General features: G+C 42.4%; 1 protein-coding gene across 7 annotated transcripts in view; it reads right to left on the minus strand.

The window, feature by feature from the left end:
• The window catches only part of LOC111869813 (protein trachealess), a 764,956-nt gene that overhangs the window by 10,059 nt on the left and 730,815 nt on the right, over positions 1-24,082 (minus strand). For all 7 annotated transcript variants that reach the window (XM_023861599.2, XM_033753565.1, XM_033753568.1 and 4 more), the window contains 5 exons: positions 19,254-19,375; positions 13,053-13,246; positions 11,872-11,978; positions 4,952-5,099; positions 3,097-3,221 (listed from right to left, as the gene is read on the minus strand). In XM_023861599.2, the coding sequence (XP_023717367.1) occupies positions 3,097-3,221; positions 4,952-5,099; positions 11,872-11,978; positions 13,053-13,246; positions 19,254-19,375 (696 nt within the window). The remainder of the gene's footprint in view (positions 1-3,096; positions 3,222-4,951; positions 5,100-11,871; positions 11,979-13,052; positions 13,247-19,253; positions 19,376-24,082) is intronic.

Here is a 24,082-nt window from a genome sequence, read left to right on the forward strand (position 1 = left end):
TTACGTTCTGCTTTCAAAACGAGGAGACTGGAAGGGTAGGATTCATGTACAAGGTAGAGCGAGCATCCCCTCCCCATCAGTAACACAGCGTATGCAAATTATTACAGAAAAGTGGCTGTTAAACTTTAACCTGTGCCGTACACAGCAGTTAGAAGAGGTGACTGTACCCTGTAGCCCCATCAGTAACGTGCATAAGAGCCTGTTCTCTATCCAGTATCCAGATGTACTCTCATTCGCTTTATGATTTCTTACACATACGAGAATGGAAAATTCGTAAGTTGTTTATAGGGGTTGAACTAGGCCGCGCCATAGCTCAAGCGGTTAGTCGCTGGCTTCCAACCGCGGCGGCCCGGGTTCAATCCCGGGTCTGGTCAAGTGGGAGTTGTGGTGGACAAAGTGGCGCTGGGGCAGATTTTCTCCGAGTATTTCGGTTTCCCCTGCATATCTTCATTCCACCAACTGCTCCACAATCACCCTCACCTATCATCTGGGGCTGATACAATAGGCCAGAAGTGGCCGCAGTACAAGGGACTTAGTCCTACCCCAGTAGCAATAAAAAATAGGGGTTGAACAAAATATACTAGTTACTTAACGACGCCCTCAGTATATGGACTACATAGCGTTGATGATAAGATGACCAATGAATATGGAGTAGTTGGTGGAATGAAAATTGGTAGGAGAACTGAAGCACTAGGAACCTGCCACAGTGCCACTTTTCAACTACAAATTCCACATGAGCTGGGGGATTAAACCCGGGTCGCAGTGGTAGGAATCCGGCGAGTAACCGCCTGAGCTATAAACGACATTAAGTCGAAATACAGAAAAATTTATATAAGAAAACAAAACATATATACTCAGTCTGCTTAGTACAGGTTTGGACAAGATGTTAATACACATAATATGTAAATAAAATTGTATTATGGGCAAAGAAATCATTCGAATTTATGGAAAAGTTGAAATAATTTGGATGACAGGAAGAAATCGAAATACTAAATTCACGAATAAATTAAGTTTGCGTTAAATTCAGGGAATGCTTGCTAGCACTGGGCTTAGATCCGCATATAAACAAAATCTTCAGGGTTAAAATATAAACTACTATTTTCTAGGATTTGGAGCGTTTCACAGCAGTGGCTATGAAGGGTCCTATCTTCTGGGGGTATAATTCGGAGTTGCCCGTTGAAAGTGAACCTACATTTCGGAAGAACATGACACCTCTATCTTCACGGTCGAAGTATGAATCAATCAAGGAACCAGCATTAAGCAGGTAACGGGCAGAGCGGACCCTGAAGATGTAAGCAATACATTCCTCCGAAACGTCAGTGATTTTCAACAGACTACATAATGTTATATCCTAGAGAACAGAACTTTTCAACTACAATTCTGCCTACTCTATCCCATGGAGTGAAACTTGGAATCTTGCAGTGAAGAGTGTGACTGACTGAGGGTGTATGAGGGCAAAGTTCCGAGGAGACTATCCGGACCTAAGCAGAGCGTAACAGGAGACGGGAGAGAATTATGTAACCCAAGATAAGAGAACGATAACTTGCATTTTGAGGTAAAGCTTTTCCTGTAACAGGCCGTGGAAGCCCATACGGTTGTGAGACGACGAGGCACCCACATTTTCTTTAGAAAATCTGCTCACAGATGGTGACAAGGTTGTCAGCCTAACGGCCCGGCCGCCCTTTGTCCCCCAGGAAGATTCCTGGTACTCATATCTGTTACAGGTTTAGTCGATCCCAGGGCGGTAGTGTGGCTGGAAGGATTAGGTCAATTGAAAAATCAAATGATTTAATCGGGACTTGAACACGCGACCTTCCAACTTGTAGCATATTGCCTCAACCAACTACGATACCACGTGCCCCCAATAATTTGTACTTTACACCACTAAAATTGGTAGAGAGAATGATATGGGAGGGACGTGTAGAGCACATGGGGAGAAAGACAAATCCCTTCACAATTTAAATCCGAAACATTGAAAGGAAGAGATCCTTTATATCTAGGCGAAAATGGGAGGATAATATTAAAATGACTGAGAAGGCTGATGTAGCAGTAACTCTCTAGACTAGTATTCAGCCGGTGCTCGAACCTCGGCCTGGAGACCAGTTGCCCTTACTGGGCTTCCCTCTGCTCCTCCTGAAAAAGGCCAGGTTAGAGTCTGGATTCAGCCACGACCGTTTCCTTCCAAATCCTTTCCAGCTCATTCATCGATCCTATTACTTCACGATACAGTCTCAGCATCGCAGAATGAAGCAGAAAAGAAAGTATTAAAGTGGACAGTAAAGAAATAGGGCGCGAGACTGCGGACTTGATTACAATCATGGGCTTCAGGTTCCATAAAAGGTTGGGATTATCCTGATAAGCTGAGGGACTATCAGCTTCTCAAGAATGTCTCCACAGCATGTAGTTCGTCGAATATTTTCTGCTGAATCAGGTATCCAAATAAATACATAGAAATTATTTGATTAGTAGTTAGGTAGTTAATATTTCATTGTTTCTTATATTTATCAGTTTGTTTGTTCATAGCATCACAGTTGCCGCGCGGTCTAAAAGAATGAAATGTCTTCGCTTCCTTCAATACTAGGATCGTGGATTCGAATCCCACTCAAGGCATGGATGTTCATCTGCGTTTATTTTGTGTTTTTGTTGTGCTGTGTAAATAGCGGCCTTGCGACGGGCTGATCTCCCGTCCAAGGATTCCTACCGACTGTCTAAGATTAAGAAACTGAAACGAAACGAAGAGTTTCACATATGCCCTGTGGTCATAGTGGGAGTAACAGGAACAAAAATTTATACCAATTAAGTCTGATAAACCTTCTGCCTGAGATTAATTTTAATATGATCACCATTTCTTTTCGGTGGTTAAATTGTCTCCCTTATAAGAGGATTTCTTCTTGTAAATCGCTCTTTCTGTCTACCTGAGTTATATGCTTGCATCTAACATAACTTTCCAAATTTCACTTTTAACAACAGTATTAGGTGATCTTGGAAAATATTACCGTGATTTATCATTCTAAATTCTAAATTTCCAACTTATTTCTTTCCCCCTGTGCCCAAATAATTTTCGTTTTCATGACAAACAGCATCCAGCGTACTCACCACCACGGTCAGCGTCCGGGGATCCATTCTCGGGGTCGTTCCCCCCAGTCTCTTCCCTCTTCACAGTCTGCACGCTGTCTTGCATCTGACAGCAGTCCATGATGAGGTTCTCGTACTCGCGACCGCTACAAGAACCATAACACTGCCTTTTAAATTCGAGTATGCAGCACAGACCCTCAGATGAAGGCTCTGAGGTCCTCACAGCGGTGGCCATAAGGAGTTCTATACTCCGGGATATGACGTCTTATACTACTGTGAAACTAACTGACGTTTCGGAGGAACATATTAACCACAGTTTCAGCATGATGCAAGCTTTCTGCCTGCTTCATGTTGATTTCCTTCTTGGCTTACTCTTCAACCCTGAAGATGGAGGCGACATGTTCCTCTTAAACGTCTAGCAGTTTTCACCGGGCTACACGACGTTATGCCCCAGCGGAAATACCTCGTAAACTCTTCGGAAGAAATTTACTTATTATTAGAAAGTTTTAGTAGCTCTGCCTTGTACCTAAACACTACACCACTGACGTATATAGGAGAAAAAGGCAAAGCTTTACTACTGCTTAATTAATTAATCACAATGCCATGAAGACGTGTGGGGGAGTGAAGGTATAGCTCCACTCTTCACTATATGTAGGTGAATGGTCAGCTTCACACTCAGGCCGTTTCGAGGAGAGATATCAGGATATTACATGGGCCCCAGAGCCGGTCTAGACATTGTGATATTGAGAAAAGTCTCTTGCCCCTCCCCAGAATTGAACCCCGGACTTCCAACCCATTGCTATACCGACTGAGCCATCCCGGCAGTGGACGGATGTAAAAATCCATGCGTTTGTAACCTCGGTCTTTAACGGGGGGGCGTTATAACTGTGCTCCATTCGCTTTAGCTCCGGCAGTACTCTCCTCAGATGCCACTAGTAGGGAGATCGGCTAGGCTCCACAGCCAGTCTGGACAGTGGTCGCATAAAACCCTGAGTTTTACTGCAAGTAGGAACCGAACTTGAACCTTACCGAGTCGTCTAGACAATGCTAGTTACGTTCGTGAGTAGCAAAGGTGAAACAAGAGGTAAATGGAGGTGACAGGTTAGCTCCCCCCGCTTAACCCTAGTGCTCAGTGGCTAAGGGGCTGGATGAGCCCCACAGCCGGTCTGGACTCTGTGGAGAAGAGAAATACTCTTGCCCCTACCGGGAATCGAAACCACGGCCGTCCAACCCGTCGCTATACCGACTCACAATATTGGGCGAGAGGTCAGTCCCAATGTATATTTTTTTATTTCTTTGGGTGGGGTGAGACTGGGTCCACTTGGTACGTCGGCCAGTATTTGGCCTGTTTTACCAGTTCCGGATTGTAGATGATGATGAGGGCGATTCTAAATTACTGTCTGGGTTTCTGTGCCCTATAATTTTTAAACCGAAAATATAAAATAAAACTGCTTGGGGAATATGAAAATGTAACTCAAAAAGATTTATTCTACGGGCAATAAAGAGTTTTGAGTGTATTTCATATTCCGTAAGCAGTTTTATTTTATACTTCCGGTTTAACAATCATAGGCCACGGAAACTCCGAAAATAATTTGAAATCGAACAGTACAATTAAAAAAAGAAGAAAATTGCGGTGACTAAAATAACTCTACATAAAAAGCACTTATTGAGACATTTTGGACGATTGTAGATCTTTGTGAACAAAGAAATATTAAACTTTCATATCAAAAGTTTAATTTATATTTTAATGACACACTATATCGACTACGAATTAAGAGAAATTCAGAGAGTGTGGTGCATTCAGCGAGATCTCTAGAGAAGAAAATTATTTTAATAACTGAATTACGGTCCAAAATGGTCGTGTACGACAGCGTACCTGATGACGTAGTTGACGCAGATTACGTTCTGTTCCTCGGCATTTTTCGAGTTGCAAACAACAGTAGCACATGTCTGCACCCACGTATATCCGCCATTTTTGTTCATCACTCGGTAATACTGTGTCATCACTTGCCCCTTGTTGATCACTGCAAAGGAAGACTCGTGGTACATTCAACTGAAATCACTTGGAAGAGTGGATAACAGGGTCCAAAGACGTTAAAATCCTAAAACACAGGTAGAAAACCACGAGGGCACGGACACAATGGTTTCCTCTGCAAGAATATTCGGATGGGCAACGCAAATTTAAGATGATGATGATGATGATGATGATGATGATGATAATAATAATAATAATAATAATGTAGTACAAAAAGCAGCAGAGAAGAAATTAAAATATAAAAATTTAAGCATCGAAATTCAGCGAATGTGGAACATGAAATGTTTTGTGATACCAGTAATTATTGGAGCCACGGGTACAGTCACGAGAGGGTTGAGGAAATATTTGGCACTAATTCCTGGTAAGCACTCCATAGATTCACTGCAAAAAACAGCTATCCTGGGAACATCACACATACTACGGAAAGTGCTACAGTGCGAAGCTTGAAGCCTGAGTGGTGAGGTGCATCACTGGTTCAAGAAAAGGAATACCAGGAAATAAACCTGTGACAAGAGATGATGATGATGATGATGATGATAAAGATGATAATAATAATAATAATAATAATAATAATGTATTAATAGCTCCCTGATGGTTACATATGATCATTTCTGCTTTATCAACTGGGACTGTCGAATTCTGAGCAGTTCTCAAATTTCGGGTTGTGTTTAAGTGTCAAGCAATTGAAGGTCCCGGGTGAAAATAAGGGAAATATTGTGAGATGGAGAGTGCCAGAGTAATGATGCGAGTACACAAGATGCAAAGTTATTATAAACCTAATTAGATGCATTTTAATTCACACTTTCTCGATAGATCCATATGGCGCAGTGTAATGCGAATGATTGAGGCTAGCTCTTTCTAAGGGACCCAACAGAATAGGTGTTTTACCTCACCTGAGGACGGAAACAGATCCAGTTTCCGAAATGTCGTGTTTTTTCTTAGTTATCTTAAAAACCAGGACGATGGATAAAGTCCGAAAACCCAATATCTCTGTGCATACAAATATGCTCTGTGGGCAATATGGAGGGTTTTCTACTGTGGAAGCAGGTGTATATACAGTAGCCACTGTGCTTTAAAGAGTTCAAGGTCAAGAGATATTGCTGAATTACCAACAGTATGTGTTCTAACAAAAACTGCCTACAATATCAGTTTGTTCAGGAGACTGTGGACATGGAAACGTCAGTACCGGTGACGCAGGAAGCAGTGTTAATGGACAAATGTTCAGGGAAACTTGAAAATAGCTTTGTTGTTTCTATCCTCTGTTTTGGTTTACGTTATGCCATTGTCTTACCACGTTAAGCCGTACAAGAGGAAGGGACAATTTGGGAAACTGAAGAGGGGGGGTATCAGAAAGAGAGAGGGGCGCCCCATAAGGAACACTGGGAAAGAGACAAACTCGAAAAAGAAGAGGAAAAGAAAGAGTAGGTGTATGAGAAAAGTATAGTTTTTGGAATGAAGGTTTAAAGGAGAAACGAAGAGAAAATTCAGGCCTTCATGGAGGAAAATGAGAGAGAACGAGAAAGAGAGAAGGTGGGTGTAAGAGGGGAGGCTTCAGAGACAGAAAGGGACGTTACAACCGACTTGAGATGTAGCGCACATCCGGAGACAAAACGCAACGTGAATACTCAAAACCCACTCCCCTCCCGAACTCACGACAAGTCTCTACATAGAGTAGTACCAACAATTCAATAGTTCTCGTTTCGTCGGCAGGTTCTGGGGGATGTGACATGAACACAGCAGTGGCGGATCCTACTGTCTTTCAGGCAACTTAACGTCTGTCCCGGCCTCCTTGGTCTTGCTATTAGACGTGCTCGCGCTTTGTAAGTTTATGACCGCCTCTGTGGTCTAGTGGTTACAGATTTAGAGGTTCGGGTTCGATTCCCGACGCTACCAGATTTTCTACGAAGTAGTGGGTCTGTAACGGGGTCCACTCAGCCTCATGAGGATAATTGAGGAGCTATTTCTAGGAAACAGCGGCTCCGGTCTAGAAATAAAAATTAACGGTCGTGGGTATTCGTTGCTCTGACCACGCGACACCCTCTACCCGCTAAAGTTGGCACTAAATTCGCCGACAAGCGGCGGTCGCTCGGTCGGTATTTCGCTTGCAGACTAAAACCACGGAGTTTTTTTTGTAAGTTTATACTTCTATGCTAATCTCAGTTAAACATATTCATCCTTTTTTATCCGCATGACACTTTCGTATCTTCTTATATACAGAGTAATAATCTCGACTATAGTATCGATCTGCCAATCTAAGTGGCCGCGCGGTATAAGCCATGAACTGTCTTAGCCCGTTCGACAGTGCGGTCATCAGTTCGAATCCCACTCGAGGCACGGATGTGTGTGTGAGTTTATTCTGTGTTTGTGATGTCCTGTGAGTAGGTAGCGGCCTTGCGAGAGGCTGATCCCCGGTCCAAAGAGGTCTACCGACTGTGTATTGGTTTACGAAACTAAAAAAGCTGCCAAGGACCGACAAATACCTGTAGAGCCATAGATGAATGAATAGCATCTATCTTTAGTTCCTCACTAATTCAGTCAGTCACTGTCATTGTCGCTGTACATTCAGGTAGGGGTCTCAAAGAAACTCCTACATAAATATGACTACTACTGCTTGCCAGCATTTTATGGAAAACTAAGGTTCTTTACTATGTTCACAAGAGCCCTCCACTGGTCTCTATCCTGAGCCAGATCATCCATGCCATCCCATCCTATCTCTCTATGATCCATTTTAATATCGTCAACCCATCTACGTCTTGGTCTTCCTTCTCGATTTCGCACCAATATCCTATATGCATTCCTCTCCTCCTCCATTCTTGCTGCATGCCCTGCCCATTTCATCCTCCTTGATATGATCATTCTAATTATACTTGGAGAAGAGTACAAGTTATGAAGCTCCTCATTATGCAGTTTTCTCCAACCTCCGGTCACTTCATCCCTCTTCGGTCCAAATATTGCCCTCAACACCCCGTTCTCAAACACCCTCAGTCTATGTTCCTTCCTTACTGTCAGGGAACAAGTGACCTTCGTGAAAGTGGCAAATACACTTAGGTTATTCATGGATTAATTCATTTTTCTAGATAGAGTGTCGTTGACAAAAAATATGCTCTTCGTAATGCGGCCGACAAACAGAAAATAATCCGGCAATGTGGACTTTGTAAAGGAAAAAGGTGTGAACTCCTCATGTTCTGTGAATCCGTCCCCAGAGTAGCATTTAAAATAATACGACATTGACAAGTCTAATAATCTTCACCGCCCCTCTCGTCTCGGAGTGTTTTCTGGCTGCACGAACTTCCTGTATTCCTGATATTCATATTTCCAGTTACTCGGACTTAACCTTATGAAGAAGATATGAACTCAGAGAATCTGTTTTTATTCCGAGCGATTGTAACCCGTGCCTGTGGGATCAATGTTCGGGGAACTGACAAAAAAAAAGTTTTAGGAATTGAAATACGCTAAAATATTCACAGTCAAAATTTCGGGGGGGGGGATAAATCTGAAAAAGTAGTTGGAACAGACGGACTGACACACAAGCGAGTTAAGCATTTTAGACGTCCATTACATGTGAGGAGAATCATAATGGATACGCCACGTTCCCTCGCCCCTTGCACAACTTTGACATGGATGTAGGGGTGTAGCCACTAACTCCAGGCCGCGCCATAGCTCAAGTGGTTAGTCGCTGGCTTCCCGATCCCAGGTCTGGTCAAGTGGGATTTGTGGTGGACAAAGTGGCGCTGGGGCAGGTTTTCTTCGAGTACTTCTGTTTCCCCTGCCAATCTTCATTCCACCAATTGCTCCACAATCACCCTCAACTATCATCTGGGGCTGGTACAATAGGCCAGAAGTGGCCGCAGCACAAAAGACTTGGTCCCACCCCACTAGCAATAAAAAAAACACTAACCACGAGTTCTTATTAATTCGCAACTATAGCTAAACCTGGGTTGAAACCAGGAACAACCCCGTGAAGTCCACGCCACTGGCCTATCCCGTTATGTGTGAAGTGAGAAAAAAGAGTGAAGCCCTTAAACTGCATTAGAGAACAAGCGTAGGGAGGGAAGTGTGTGTGGAAGGGCGAATAGTGGGTGAAAATCCTCGCAACAAAGGTTTTGAAAATAGCTGCCAAGTAGCGTTTAAAAATTCCCTAGCGGCAAACAACGTGAAGATACCTGTAAGCATTTTGCTACAGTCATACATCCGTCTGTGAACATGTTCGTAGACACCGTGTGAAGCCTGATGAGCTACCGAGCAGAGAATCTGGGGGAGAAAGACATCGAGGCCTACGAGTATTATGACGATCAATTCAATACGACCTGCAGCGATATTCAGATCTACAAGTGGACAATATTATGGCGTATTGACCCGTTCCTAAGCAGTGACTCTGTAAATAGCTGCCGTTGCTAGGTAACGCCCGCGACGTGCACGCACGGAACAATAGAAGAAAGGCGTTTTCTGTGGTATGTGCCGCGGTAGTTTCTGGGCGACGATTCGGTAAACACGTTCCTGCGGCAGTGGATACGAATGCAACAATAGAATAACGATGTTTTCTATATGGCACGCGCCGATGTTACAACAAGGAAAGATGGAGCAATGAGTTCAGTAGCATGGACTGACAAGAGGCCCTGTATATATTGTATATAAACTTTTTATCACGTTTAACATATAAAATATAATCATCTTTTACATTATGACAAATGACTTACTACTGCTGACAATGACGCTGACAGAAGACAGATCCGTCCTCCCGTCAGAGAGGGCGCCCAACAATAACAAGACTGCAACTACTAAACAGTAATAAATATCTGGTCATGAGTCCCAAATGGTGCTCGACACTAAGGCTGACTGATTGACTGACTGACCGACCGTCAGTTGCAATGTGACTTTGACGTAAATGAGTTCAGTTGAGTTCTGTACAGGAGGCTGTGAAGGTAGAACCTGAGTGCGTTAAGCTGAAGAAGTTCCACTGTTAGAAGCCGCTGCCAGGGAACGGCTGGTGAAGACACAGCAGGCCGGAAAAGGATTAGCGGATGCTGTGGTGATTACTACTAGATTGCTGAGATTAGCGATGGCGTTGTAATTGCTTATAATTCCGAGCGGTGTGTAGAAGTGGTCAATATACCCATTCACCAATTCGAATCCCGTCTATAATCACTCATAAACGTGACAATATTAGACAAAGTAAACAAAATAAAATTCAAGTAATTTACTTACTAGCACGTAACTGGTATTTATTATTATTTTCGTTTACTATATGCGTTACATTTAAATTTGTTTAAATCAATTCTCCATAGGATAACCAGGCATTTTTCAAATTAAGTGAACGCTTCACTTAAGGTATGTAATCGGACAATTCCTCGGGGCATTCCATAGAATAAGTAACACAGAGCAGGTAATGCGTGGAATGAAGTTAGGTTTATATGCTTTACTTCAACTTACCTAATCTAAGACCTAATTAAATTCTCGTTTCTTCACATTTTTACTGCCCCGAATTAATTGCTTCATGAAATATACGTGTATATATATTCTACGAATGATCAGTTTCAGTTTAAAACTCTTTCCACATTACACCGTTCAGAATATGTACGAAATTCCTAGACACTCTAACGAAATAACGGAATTACATATTTCAACTCTAACCTGCCTCTAACTCGGAATGAGAAGGTCGAGTGTGCCCCGTTTCAAATTCTGCTTCATTTGTGACAACACCTCGAAAAGACCCATCCTTCCTTTTCTTGATTTGTTCGTTTTATTTCTGGTTCCTCCTTTGTGCTTGGCGCAGTAATTTACTGGCTTTCATAGAAAGATGATTCAACAATTGATAGAAATAACAGGCGTAGAGGCGTACATAAAAGGTAAAGCTATCCCTGTAACAGGCCATGGAGGCCCATAGGTTTGTGAGACGTCGAGGCTCCCACATTTTCTAGACAATCGGCTAACAGATGGCGATGATGTCAGCCTTACGCGTCAGCCGCCCTTCACCCCCAGGAATATTTCTGGTAGAGGCTGAGTCGACCCCAGGGCCATAGCGCGGCTGGAAACATTAGGTCAATTGAAAAATCCAATGACCTCATCAGGAATCGAACCAGCGACCTTCCGGCTTGTAGCACAGTCCCTCAAACCAACTACGCTAATGAGTGCCCCAGAGGCCTACCTGCCCCACAAGAATTTGCGCTATAGTTTCATGAAAGGTAACACATTTTTTCTTTGTCCCCAATTCTGGTAGTTCAGTATATCTCTGGTACATACTCGTGTAAATTAAATCATTAGGGCTTTCGTGTGTTGTGTAGTTGACAGCCCTGCAAAACCTTCGAATGAGAATAACATACAAAACCTCCAACGTAATACAGATATTCTTACAATAATACAGATGCATCAAGTTTCTGCATATATCTGTAGAGATTATAAATCTTTTTTTTTTGTATTCTTTTGTTGGGTTAGGGGCTTCGTGTAATCACGATACAATCATAACTTCATAAAATTCAATGCTGAAAAAAACATAGAATACAGGTTTCCAGAAGCTCTTCTAAATAAGCATTATTCATGAGAATGGGGGCTATTGCTGGTATATCCACCACCAGTAAAATTAAATCTATCTATAGCCAGAGCCGCAGTGTTCTATCGGCGCACTGTGTTACCATAATCTCAAGCAGTGTCTTCAGAAATTTGTTGTATAGAAAGATACGTGTACATTTTAGGGTCGTAATAATGACCTCTCTCGGAAAGTTCATTAACGTTGGAGACCAGCTTGGGTCCTAAACGTAACTTACGGTCGACATGCGACTTGCGGAGCTTGTTGGCGTCTTCTCCGTGGCACAGTGCGTACAGGTTCTTCCCCGTCAGCTCCTCCGCGGTGTAGTCCAGTAGTTCCGACACTCTGCAACATTTCAAGTATCAGACAGACATGCCACGTAAACAAAGGAAAATTGCAATCGGGCTGCAAGTAATGACGTCACCAGTGAATGTTTGGAAGGAATTACGGAACAAAGACACAGGAAGAGGAGTAGCGAAAACACAAATAATTAATGGAAGAAACTGAAGCAAATCAGGACGAAGTGAAAGATGGAGGTATATTTGTTTTTTACATATGGTTTATTTAATGATGCCGGCACTAGCTTAGATGATACTTGTAGGGTGAAATGGTAGGATGATAAAGAATAATGAATTGGAATGGATTTGGAAGGAAGTGGTCGTGACCTAATTTGGGGTACGAGGAATATCCTAGCATTTACCAGTGGGGTAGAGGAGACTGAGATAAAAGCCGCGAAATCTCTAGCTTGGATTGCCAGTGTCCCAGCCCAGATCTGACCTGGCCACCTCCCGGATATGTCAGGAGTGTCATATTTTGATCCCCCTTGCATGGTTGAAAGAAGGTACAGAGAGAACGCAGAAGAACTTTTTTATTGCTAGTGGGGTGGGACTAAGTCCCTTGTACTGCGGCCAATTCTGGCCTATTGTACCAGCCCCAGATAAGAGGTGAGGGTGATTGTGGAGCAATTGGTGGAATGAAGATTGGCAGGGGAAACCTAAGCCCCAGCGCCACTTTGTGCACCACAAATCCCACTTGACCAGACCCGGGATCGAACCCGGGCCGCCGCTTTGGGAAGCCAGCGACTAACCGCTTGGGCTATGGCGCGGCCTTAGAAGAACGATACTAGAAAGCCAAAGAGAGGAAGAACGAAGAGAGATAAAAACAAGAAAGACGGTAAAGAAACGGAAGAATGAAAGAACAAAGCAAAAACAAGACAAAGAAAATAATTTCACACAGCACGGAATGAATTCCTAGAATTAGTAAAGATACATATGAAATATGGGCGTATATATTCATGTTCGCTTGTCATCATATTTCTACACGCTAACTGAGAGATAACACGCTGTCTTTCGGAACTCCTTCCAGACCACATTAACGCTGCTGTGATAACCTTAAGACGTCAGTAATTATCAGTTTTACCTGGGTTCGCAGTGGGCTATCCGGAAGTCGAAGTTGATACGGGTAACAAACATGTCGGACTCGAGGCGTATCTCATGGACGCTGGGTGGAGGGAGTGCCATGGCGATGGCCACAATTCCGAGCAGAGGTGGCGACGACTTGCGGGTGTGTGAGAAGGTGTACTGCGGTCGTAGCCTAGACAAGACCAGCACTACCTGAAAAATGGAATACACAGGTCTTCAGCTGATGTCTTTTGACCATCTCTTCAAACGACAGCACAAAGTCATAAACTCTACAAACATTTCTATCGCACATATGCCTCACCAGTGAACATAGTAGTAAGGTTATGTAATGTAAATACAGATTCTAGTAAAGAAATAAAACATCGAGTGTGTAGAAAGTAACAGTTTTATTACGAACTTAAGCCTTTTCATCGGTTATATGTGAAATGTCAAGTAATTTCATCCTGCAGCAGTAAATTACAAACTTTTCTACATTTAAATATTCTTCCGTTCTCAAAATTATTCAGTACTGAATCCAATTACATGCCCGAAAGGATTACGAGCATATTAATGCTTGTGGACAAGGCTGGTACCATTCTGCTCAGCATCCTTTATTTTCGGGCCATCAATTTAAAAACCTAACGTCTATAAAATAAGAAAATACAACTGTATAAATCTACTATAAAACAAAGAAATAAAACGCTCCGTGGCTTTAGTCCGCAAGCGAACTATACCGACCGAGCAACCGCCGCTTGTCGGCGAACTTAGTGCCAACTTTAGCGGATAGAGGGTGTCGCGTGGTCAGCGCAACGAATCCCTACGGACGTTATTTTCGGTTTTCTAGACCGGAGCCGCTATCTCTTTGAAATAGCTCCTCAATTATCCTCACGATGCTGAGTGGACCCCGTTACAGACCCACTACTTCTCAGAAAATCTGGTAGCGCCGGGAATCGAACCGGGACCTCTATATCTCTAGCCAGGAACTCTGACCACCAGATTACAGTGGCGTTCATAAGTTTTTTTTATGGATGAGAAAATTTATCTCTCTTTGTATGAGAAGAATATGGATTGAAGATGTTGTGGAGCAAACGGAATGGGAGGTTTGATCATGAGGAAGAGGAAATGAACTGAGAATGGATATGTAGGAAAAATGAGGTTTTTCAGAATTTGTAGGTCCACTATTTCCTCATTCCCTTTGCGGTAATTAATTCCAAGAGGATGTTTGGCAGGACATGTAACACGAGAAATGCGTAAACGATTTTAGTCTGAAAACCTGAAGGAAAGAAATCAATTGTGTTACTAAGGCGATGGAAAGGATAATATTAATATGGATCTTAAAAAATATGTAGCAAGTTGGTGGATTGAATTTATGTGGATGAGGATAGGGTTAGGTGGCGGGTTTTGGTGAACATAAAAAAGAACCTTCTGATTTAATAGAAGACGGATACATTATTTATCAGCTGAGCTAACATCACAGTCTGAAGAAGCTCGCTTGTGGAGTTAGTTAGGGTCTTGAATTTAACTTATGTGTGTCACATATAGAGCGAACATATGTTTCATCGTAATGTACTGCATATAGGCTTAGGTGGGTGTTTATGTTGTAGCATATCCCAAGATAAAGACAAATAAAAATAAATTATATATCTTCATAATGCATAATATATTGTATTACTGACGGGCACGCGGTAGCGTAGTTGGTTGAGGCACTGCTACAAGCCGGAAGGTCGCGATTTCGAATCCCGATGGGGTGGATCTTTTCAATTTACCTAATCCTTCCAGCCTCACTGTGGCCCTAGAGTCGACTCAGCCTCTAACACAAATGAGTACCAGGAATCTTACTAGGAGGTAAAGGGCGGCCAGCGCGTAAGGCCGACAACCTTACCGCCATCTGTGAGCCGATTATCTAAGGCTCATAACCTTACCGCCATCTGTGAGCCGACTGTCTATACAAAACGTGGGAGCCTCGACGTCTCACAACTGTATGGGCCTTCACGGCTTCTAGGATAGGTTTTAATGCCAATATTTCTTCTGTTTTTTTAATATCACGTTCTTAGATAACCTGCCTATTCCAGAAAATTATTTTGTACATATCGAAGGGAACATTTTGTTCACGTGACCTCTAGAGCAGACACTAGAAGTGAAATCCAGAGAGAGTCTTCCTGGCATAGTTGCATGCAAATGTTGGCAATGCCTTCATTAAAAATGAATATGGCTCTATGTTTTTGGGAGTCTAGGCATTCTTTATCAACGCCTTGAACAAATTTTCTGGAATATTTCATTCAAACTTTTCAGAAGTTCCTTTATTTCTAATTATTTAAGAGAGTAATAGCGTTATACTCCTTTCTGATATTTGAAATTTACGGATGTTGGAAAATATTTCAAGCCGCACTGCGCTGTGACCGACTGAGCGGCTTCACTGTCGTCAAGCAACAGAAGCAAGCACAATGTACGTAACTTAATGGGCAATACAAGCTCGCCGCACGTGTTAGCCATAAAACCTGAAGAACCTGAACAACAAACAAGGGTCCCTCACTAAGGGGGACAGGAAAATTTGTCTCAATTCTCGGTCATGCGTGGCCATTAAAGGGAAATGCTGTAATGAAGATATCTAAGAGCAATTAAAAGAAGCGTTCGCTATAATGGCAAAGGAAAAATACTAAACGACTGAAATCTTAGAGTGATGAATTTGGAGGCATCTATCTGGACTAATTATCTTCGGCCCTTTTAAGTACGACATTCATTATAATAATTAGAAGCACCATGTTGCTATCTATCTATGGCTCTACAGCACTTTTTTGGGCCCTGGCCGTTGTTCACTTTTTTAATCCTATATACACTTGGTAGAACTCCTTGAGCGGGGGATCAGCCTATCGCAAGGTCACTACCAGCACGCAGGACAACATAAATATATCCATACAGACGTCTATGCCTCGAGTGGGATTCGGACCCACGATCCCAGTGTTCGAGCGGGCAAAGACGGTTCGTGCCTTAGACCGGGCAACCACTGTAATCGGCAAGGAAGCCCACTAAATAAGTGAAATCTTACATTCATGAACTTATGTGCATATTATTATTATTATTATTATTAGAGGGGGTGGGTTTCCCCATGCACTTAGACCAGTTATTGGTCCATTGTGCGCCCGCCTTTAATTTCTGCTGTCGCCATACCCTACCGGTACTGGTGCGTGCTATCAGCCCCGTTCAGCCAACGAGGTCGGCGGTCGGTACCTGATATTTCCCCCATCTACCAGAGACATTGGAAACTACTTGGGCGAGAAATTGTTGCCTAATTTTGCTCAGAGGTCTCCTAGAAACATGAGGAAATTTTACGTGCCCTTAAAAATTCCACGACCTCCGCCGGGTTTGAACCCGCGTACCTTGAGTCATGAGGTGGGAACGTTACCCCTAGACTACGGAGGCCGCTTCTTATGTGCATATATCAATACTTAAAACTATTTTATCCTTAGTCTTTTAAATTACGAAGTTGGTCACAATGGTTACAAAATCAGATGCTTATAAAACAGCATGACTCAGTTACAGAGACCAGTCGGTTAATGCTGTGCACGTAAATAACCATTGTTTACTGCGAGAATCATACAAAAGGTACATATACCTTCCATGTGAAGTGAGGACAACTTCTTAATTCTAAAGCAAGTGGTACATATGTGGCCGCGCCATAGCTCAAGCGGTTAGTCGCTGGCTTTCCACCGCGGCGGCCCGGGTTCGATCCCGGGTCTGTTCAAGTGGTATTTGTGGTGGACAAAGTGGCGCTGGGGCGGGTCTTCTCCGAGTACTTCGGTTTCCCCTGCCAATCTTCATTCCAACATATTCTGTGTTTGTGTTTTTCTGTGTATAGGTAACGGCCTTGCAATGGGCTGATCTCCCGTCCAGGGAGCCCTACCGACTGTGTATAGGATCAAGAATCTGAAAAAGTGGCCGTCCCAGCAACGGGCTGTAGAGCCATAATAATAATAATAATAATAATAATAATAATAATAATAATAACTGTTNTTGTAAATGACTGATATATTTTCGGGGATAAAATACGAGGAAACTATAAAACACAGACATATAATCGGTATCAGGGGAAAGTCAAATTCTCAGATTTCGAAACTGGAGGTGTATTTATTTACCGCCAGGCTCCGCAATTACAGAAATGACGTCTCCCATAGAGTAGGACAGTTTGTGTGATTGAGTACGTGATACCGAATTCGTGCACCAGTGTTCAGCTGGCCATGTTACTTCTATCTGTGGGGTTATGTAGAGGAACGAGTGTCTGTGGCACCTCTACCATTGGACATTAACGAACTGAAGCTCAGCTATTGAGACAATTAACAGGAAATATTAGGAGTGTGGGATGAACTGAAATACAAACTGGACATTTGTCGAGTCACGAACGGAGCTCACATTGATCATCTTTATTGTATGTAAAACTTTCAGAGTTTGACATCCAATGTCACTAGTTACAACTGTATAGCTGTAATATTTACCTTGGTAGAACGTTTTAAAAGTGTATCAGTTATTTACGGACACCCTGTATGAATGCGATAAATATGCCTGTTTATGGTTTCGTAACGCTGTCAATAACTCAGCTTATACAGCGTCAATGGTAAGATGATTAATGAAAGCGCAATTGGAAGGACGTGGAAGAAACGACCGTGACCTATTTCAATACACTATCCCGCCAATCGTCTGAAAAAATACAGCGGAAAAGAACACTTAGGAGAGTCTGTGGTTCGGCCCGATATGGAACCAGCTATCTCCTGTCTGTAAGTCAGAACAGTTAGTCTCTGCCATCGTGTTCGGTGAATGCGAAGTATAACAATATAAAACCATTACTTAAAACTGATAGTGTGTTTTTTTTTTTTTTAATTTCGATCTACGTGTATATTTTGATATGAGGTCCGTTTAAAGCTCGGCACATATCAGCCTTGTAATTTAACACTGGTCACTTGGGTAACTGTTCCTACTGCTGATTTGAGTGGACGCGAGGTCTAAGGTATGAACTGTCCTCGCTCGCTAGAACATTGGGGTCTTGTGTTCGAATCCTACTCGAGTCATGGATGTCTGTGTGCGTTTATTCTGTCTTTGTGTTTTTCTGTGTGTAGGTAACGGCCTTGCGATGGGCTGATCTCCCATCCAGGGAGCCCTACCGACTGTGTATAGGATCAAGAATCTGAAAAAGTGGCCAAGTCCCAGCAACGGACTGTAGAGCCATAATAATAGTAATAATAGTAGTAGTANTTCTGAAGCTCAGCACTGCATGTTCGTCTCACAGCTTTACCGAAATGTGGGGACGCGCCCTGTTGCTGGAAGCGGGTATCAGCACGTCCCTCAAGCGGCGGAAGGGCCGTAATTTTCTGTCATATCCAAATACACTATTGCAATATTTTATACGCAGTCAAATGGGCCTCTCTCTTCTGTATCGGTCCCACCACATGATGGAAGGTGATGACCGAAGAAAAAAGGATTGAGGTGAGGCGATACATGGTAAGCAGTAAGTAAAGGTGTCCCTGTGATTAACTAATTAAGCATTACGCCATGAAGACGTATGGAGGTGTGGATGCATAGATCTACGTTTTCTTGACCTCGTACTAGTTGGAGGTAAATGGTCAGCTTCGCGCCCCGGTTGCTTTACCACCGGGGAAAGGGCCACCGGTACCCACTGAATAGGAAGCTTGATACTACCGGGAGTCGAACTCTGACTCCTCGGTCGTCCAACCCGTAGCCAGTCGCTATACCGACTGTGTTATACCGGATATATGGTATAGAAATGTAACGGGAATTTATCATTTCGAAGCTGAATTGGTATAAAAAGTTAACGAGAATGGTAAATGACTTTGACAGCCGTTTGTATGTTGAACGAAGACTAGGAAGAAAACAAGACGGTTTATATTTATGAAGAGGCCGTCTTCCGGGTTGTAACTCCGTACAGGTCGAAGATAGCCCGACCTTTCATAGGAGTGTGTCGCCTACATCTTCACTGTCAAACAATAAACCAAGCAAGGAACTAGCAAAAGCAGGAGGCAAACTGACCCGAACTACAAGGCTTTAAACCCAGAAACCCGTTTTCCCCATAGTTCCCGATGTGAGAACCTCAAATCCAACATGAACATTCGTATTTATTTACAATTTATGTTTCTGAGATCCTTACTCCGATATTTCAGCATAATATTTATGTAATCTATAATTTAAAATATAGAATTTATGTTGAACTTACCCGGTAGCCCGAAGACTTGAAGTGACAGCCTCTTTTGGTAAGCGTTGACTTCATGCGCACGCAGAAGGCCCGATCCAAGCCTTTGTAGGGTGAGTTGCTATTCAAGGACATCAGAGTCGCCACTGTAAGAGAGAACCAGCATGAAATAGTTACTATATCTTTTGTTTAGTTAATCTAAACTGGAATTATTCTGAGGAAGTCGTACCAAATAAGAATCACAATGGTCGGATCATCTCTTAATTAATTAATTACGTGTAGTAGAGTCACGGACCTGCGTGGCTGCTAGCCTTGTTTCAAAGAACCTGGATTACGCATATGTGGAGGACGTACGACATCGTGACCAAGTGCACCTGGACAAATCTCGGCAGGCGCATTCACGTCCTGTGAGTGGCATTCAGAAGGGGGACAAACTTCTGTCGAGGGCCCAGTAAGCAGGGGTAGAAAGGAAACCCTGACCACAAGCTTAGGCCTCTGAACGAAGTAATTAGCGGACACAGAGCATCGAAATGAGGATTTCATCCAATCAACATGACAAGATGTGAGGAAGGGGCAACCCCCCATCTTGGTTAGTGCAAATGAGTGGCCTGTATAGCACCCCACGAAGTGGCAATCCGATTATCAAGCAGACTTTCTCTGCAACATCCTGGTAATATGCTCAATGTACCAACACCCTGGTAACATGGTCAATGTACATTCTTATTACTCCAAAATTTCGAAAAAGGAATTTCCCGACTAAACGATAAAATAATGGTCCTGAGAGGTAAGATCCTCACAGTCTCTGCCAATTATAGGGATGTATACCCCACAATAAGGTCGAACTGGAGATTCAAACGAGTGTAACGACAGAAAACTTTGCATCAGTTTAATAAGAACTAGTAGTTTGCCTTGGCTGGAGACTTTAATTGAAGTGTCAGCAGTTTACAAATCAAAGATATAAGAATTTTGTATTAATAATACTAACAGACAATACAGGGTAATTCATAGGTCCCTACGGAACTTCCGAACTCGACAGCGTAACAACCAAGACAGAGAGAGCAGAGAGGAGCATACAGTAGGTAGAGAATCCCTCCAAGTGTGTTCGGGCAATAGGCGCCATGGCGTATTTGCAGGTTTCACCACTAGGGGGCAGTCGTGACGAAACTTGGCAAGGACAGGGGATAAGAAAGCGTTCTGTGTCTGTGTATATATTAATAATAATACTGGAGAGAAAGAAAAAGGAAGAAATAAAACAAATGTACATCAAATAAGGAAGAGAAGGAATTAATACAGATTTCAAAAACCGAATTAGAAATTGTGGAAGGTTCTGCACATTAAGAAACCAGAGATTGCGGAGCAGATCAGATGTCGTAAACTGCCCGGAGGAGACTGAAATGACGATTATCCCCCCATTATCACGTTCCCAGTGATGTTCTGTCTGGAGGAAATACGGGGGAGTGGGGTTGAATCATGAAATGGGTTGAGTTCACACACCTCAATATAAGACAACAGTACAACTGAAGTACCACTTAGTATGAAATAATCAGAAATAGTGAACACTGGCTGGACGGTGCAGGTTATGTATTTTATTGCGGGGACCGACCCCAGGGACAAAAGTTTACAATGCTTCAAACATAGAAGCTGATGGAGGAGATGGAGGGCATCTCTAAATGTTATATTTTAACTCAACACTGACACGGCTGATCTCCCGATAAGGGTTTTGTCCATTGTAACGTTATCCTCCCACCCAAGTCTCGGTTTTCCTAGTCGTCTCTTTGTTTCCGGTTTCTCACCAAAACCTTGTGTACATTTCTCTTCTTTTCCATGCACTCTACAAGCTGTGTTCATCTCATCGCCCTTGACTGGATCAATTTAATTAGGTTTGGCGAAAGGTACAAGTTATGAAGCACCTAATTATGTAATTTTCTCCAAAGTTCTATTATTTCAACCCTCTGTGGTCAGCATCCTGCCCTCAAACACACTCACTCTATGTACTTCCCTTAATGTCAGAGACCAAGTACCACACCCATACAGAACTATAAGCAAAATTATAGTTTCGTACAATTTAATCTTTACGTTTTCAGAGAGCAGGCGAGAAGAGAAAAGGTTCTGAACTGAACGGTAGCAAGCAAGCATTACCTGAGTTAGATATACACTTAAAATATTTCTTCATTACAGTGGATTATACAGTCCTAATATCATCCACAAATATTAGATGCCATCGGCTGACGAGAATTCTTCTGTTAAAGGTACACATATCTTTCATTCCTGGTTTCGAATCCAGAAGACCGTTCTTTTGCTTCAACACACAAAGGCAATGACACGTGGAGTGAAAAGTCGATGACCTCCATCTAGGAGTAAGACATCCAAAGATATGTGATTGGTACGCAGATAGTGGTAGTTCATATGCCCAACGCATAACACCACCCACGATACTTGCAAAGGCTCCCCACCCAAATCAATAGAATTTATGCCTAAGAGTGTTTCTTTTAAACTGACGCCTTGCTGTATAGTTAGCCAGTGAAAGCAATTGTTTTAAGTTGCAATGAGATGTTCAAGGTTTGATGACGTTATGCCCTCAAGACTACTATGAAAAAGACTGTACTTATTATTCATCAAGAACACATCAGAAGGTTCCTGAGATGGAAAAATTATAAGCAACGTGCGTCTATATCATTGTATAGGCCACACATCCACAGAACAAATCTCTTATTTATGTATCCTTCGAGAACGATGGTTGAGGACACGGTACTTGCAAATATTTATACAGAAGGTCAGGACAATGACAGAGGGACGAAGAAATTGCATAATGACGAAGATGTGCTTGTAAGTTGTACTGTTCACAAAATAATATCAGAAAGATGAAATCAAAGAGGGTGAGGTAGAAGAGACACGTCACTGAAAAATCTTAGAGGAACATCCCATATTGGAAGTAGATGGGAGGATATTATTAAAATTAAACTTAAAGAAATGGGATGGAGGGGATGAAGACTGGATTCATCTGACTCAAAGTAAATTTCTGTGCCAGTTTTTGTGTACAAGTAATAAGCGAAGAGTTCTACCTTCTGGGATATAAAACCGACGCTGTCATCTTGCCTACTTCAAGCTGGTTTCCTGCTTCGCTTAAATTTTCTTCTGAAAATTAGATCAACATTCAACAGACCATACGGTGTTACATCCTAAATGATGGGAATTTTCATGACTACCGCTGTGTGAACCTAAAATCCTACAAGTAATAACCCATCGGGCTTCAAAATACACGGTGAATTCTCCATCTCATTTAACGATAGATACGTAGACACGCCCTCTTGATGCAGGAACCAATACGTAAAATAGGGCACTATGTAGAAATGTTGAAGTGTGCCTGCATGTTCAGTAGCGGTAATAATAATAATAATAATAATATTAACAACTAAAAATGTAATTCTCGTGTTATGAGATTTTCAGTGATTGTAGCTTAGTGTGACCATTTTCGAACAAAATAATGAGAAAGAGGTAAATTTTAGTAAATTGTGACTTTCTCAGCGACAAAAATACGACTATGACGCTGGAGCACGTGGTAGAATAGTTTGTCGAGGCACTATGCTAGAAGCCGGAAGATCGCGGGTTCGAGTCCCGATGAGATGGATTTTTTTTTTCAATTTACCTAATCATTCCAGCCGCACTATGGCTCTGGGGTGGACTCAGCCTCTAACAGAAATGACTACCAGGAATCTTCCTGGGGGTTAAAGGGTGGCCGGCGCGTAAGGCTGACAACCTCACCGCCATCTGTGAGCCGACTGTCTAGAAAATGCGGCAGCCTCGACGTCTCACAACCCTATAGGCTTTCATGGCCTGCCATGGATAGCTTTACCTTACATTTTTTTGCTTCTTCTTCGACTTACGAACACCAAACACAAGTTCTTTAAGACCTTACGACATTCATTATCTCGAGGACTTTAAACCAATTTCCTGAACTATAAACGGTTTTCTTTTAATTTAGCTATTCATTTCCTCGCATAACTTTCATTACTAGTCCGCTGATTCCAAGCACATACAAACACAAACTTCGCCTCCATATTTCTAATTTTTAACCCCTAAAATCATTTCATACCAATTTCTATCTTCTTACGAAGAATTAAACCTGCTTAGCTCCAGTGAATCGTCAGATATTGCCATTAAATTAAACGATACGTATCCATTTCGCGCGGTTGCCATATTGTTTTACATTATACAAACATGTCACTAAAATTCTATAGTAATTCTGAAAGATATTGTTCCAAATAGAATTTCAGAATGCATGTACACGTAGTACTAAACACACTTCCATTTATGACAACAAACTAAGCAGTAAAGCGGCCAAGTGGCTTTTAGTTGTCTGATCTTCTTCAAACCCTTGTTTCGTAAAACATAATTTTCTTAGATAAATTTTATTAGGTAGGATGAAAACACAGCCCGTCTCGTGGATATGATGCAACGCCTTTCCTTGTGAATGATTAAGGTAGCTTGCAAGCTATTAAATGAACAGGATTCAAACGTCCAAGTGTTATGCAGTGACGAGAAACATAATGCTGTGACCCCAATAAGTTCTCCTGTGTCTGAAATGGTTAAGATTTCAGTCAGTCATCGGTAATCTTTCAGAAGACAGGTCCACAGTCTCTTCCAAATCAGTTCCTCCACTTAATGTGATCTCAACTTTCTCCTCTTGTCCCCAAGGTCATCCAGCATCTTCTTACGTCTTCTTCCTCGTCTTCTGGTCACTTCTATCCGCCCCTCCAGTTTAATCTCGCATACATGGTATCTCTGTTTTTGGAAATAGACTATCCAGGAAAAGTGACAATGTGGTAGTTTTTCCATTTGCTTTCCACATGGCA

This window comes from Cryptotermes secundus, unplaced genomic scaffold (assembly GCF_002891405.2).
Source record: "Cryptotermes secundus unplaced genomic scaffold, Csec_1.0 scaffold245, whole genome shotgun sequence".
Lineage (NCBI taxonomy): Eukaryota > Metazoa > Arthropoda > Insecta > Blattodea > Kalotermitidae > Cryptotermes > Cryptotermes secundus.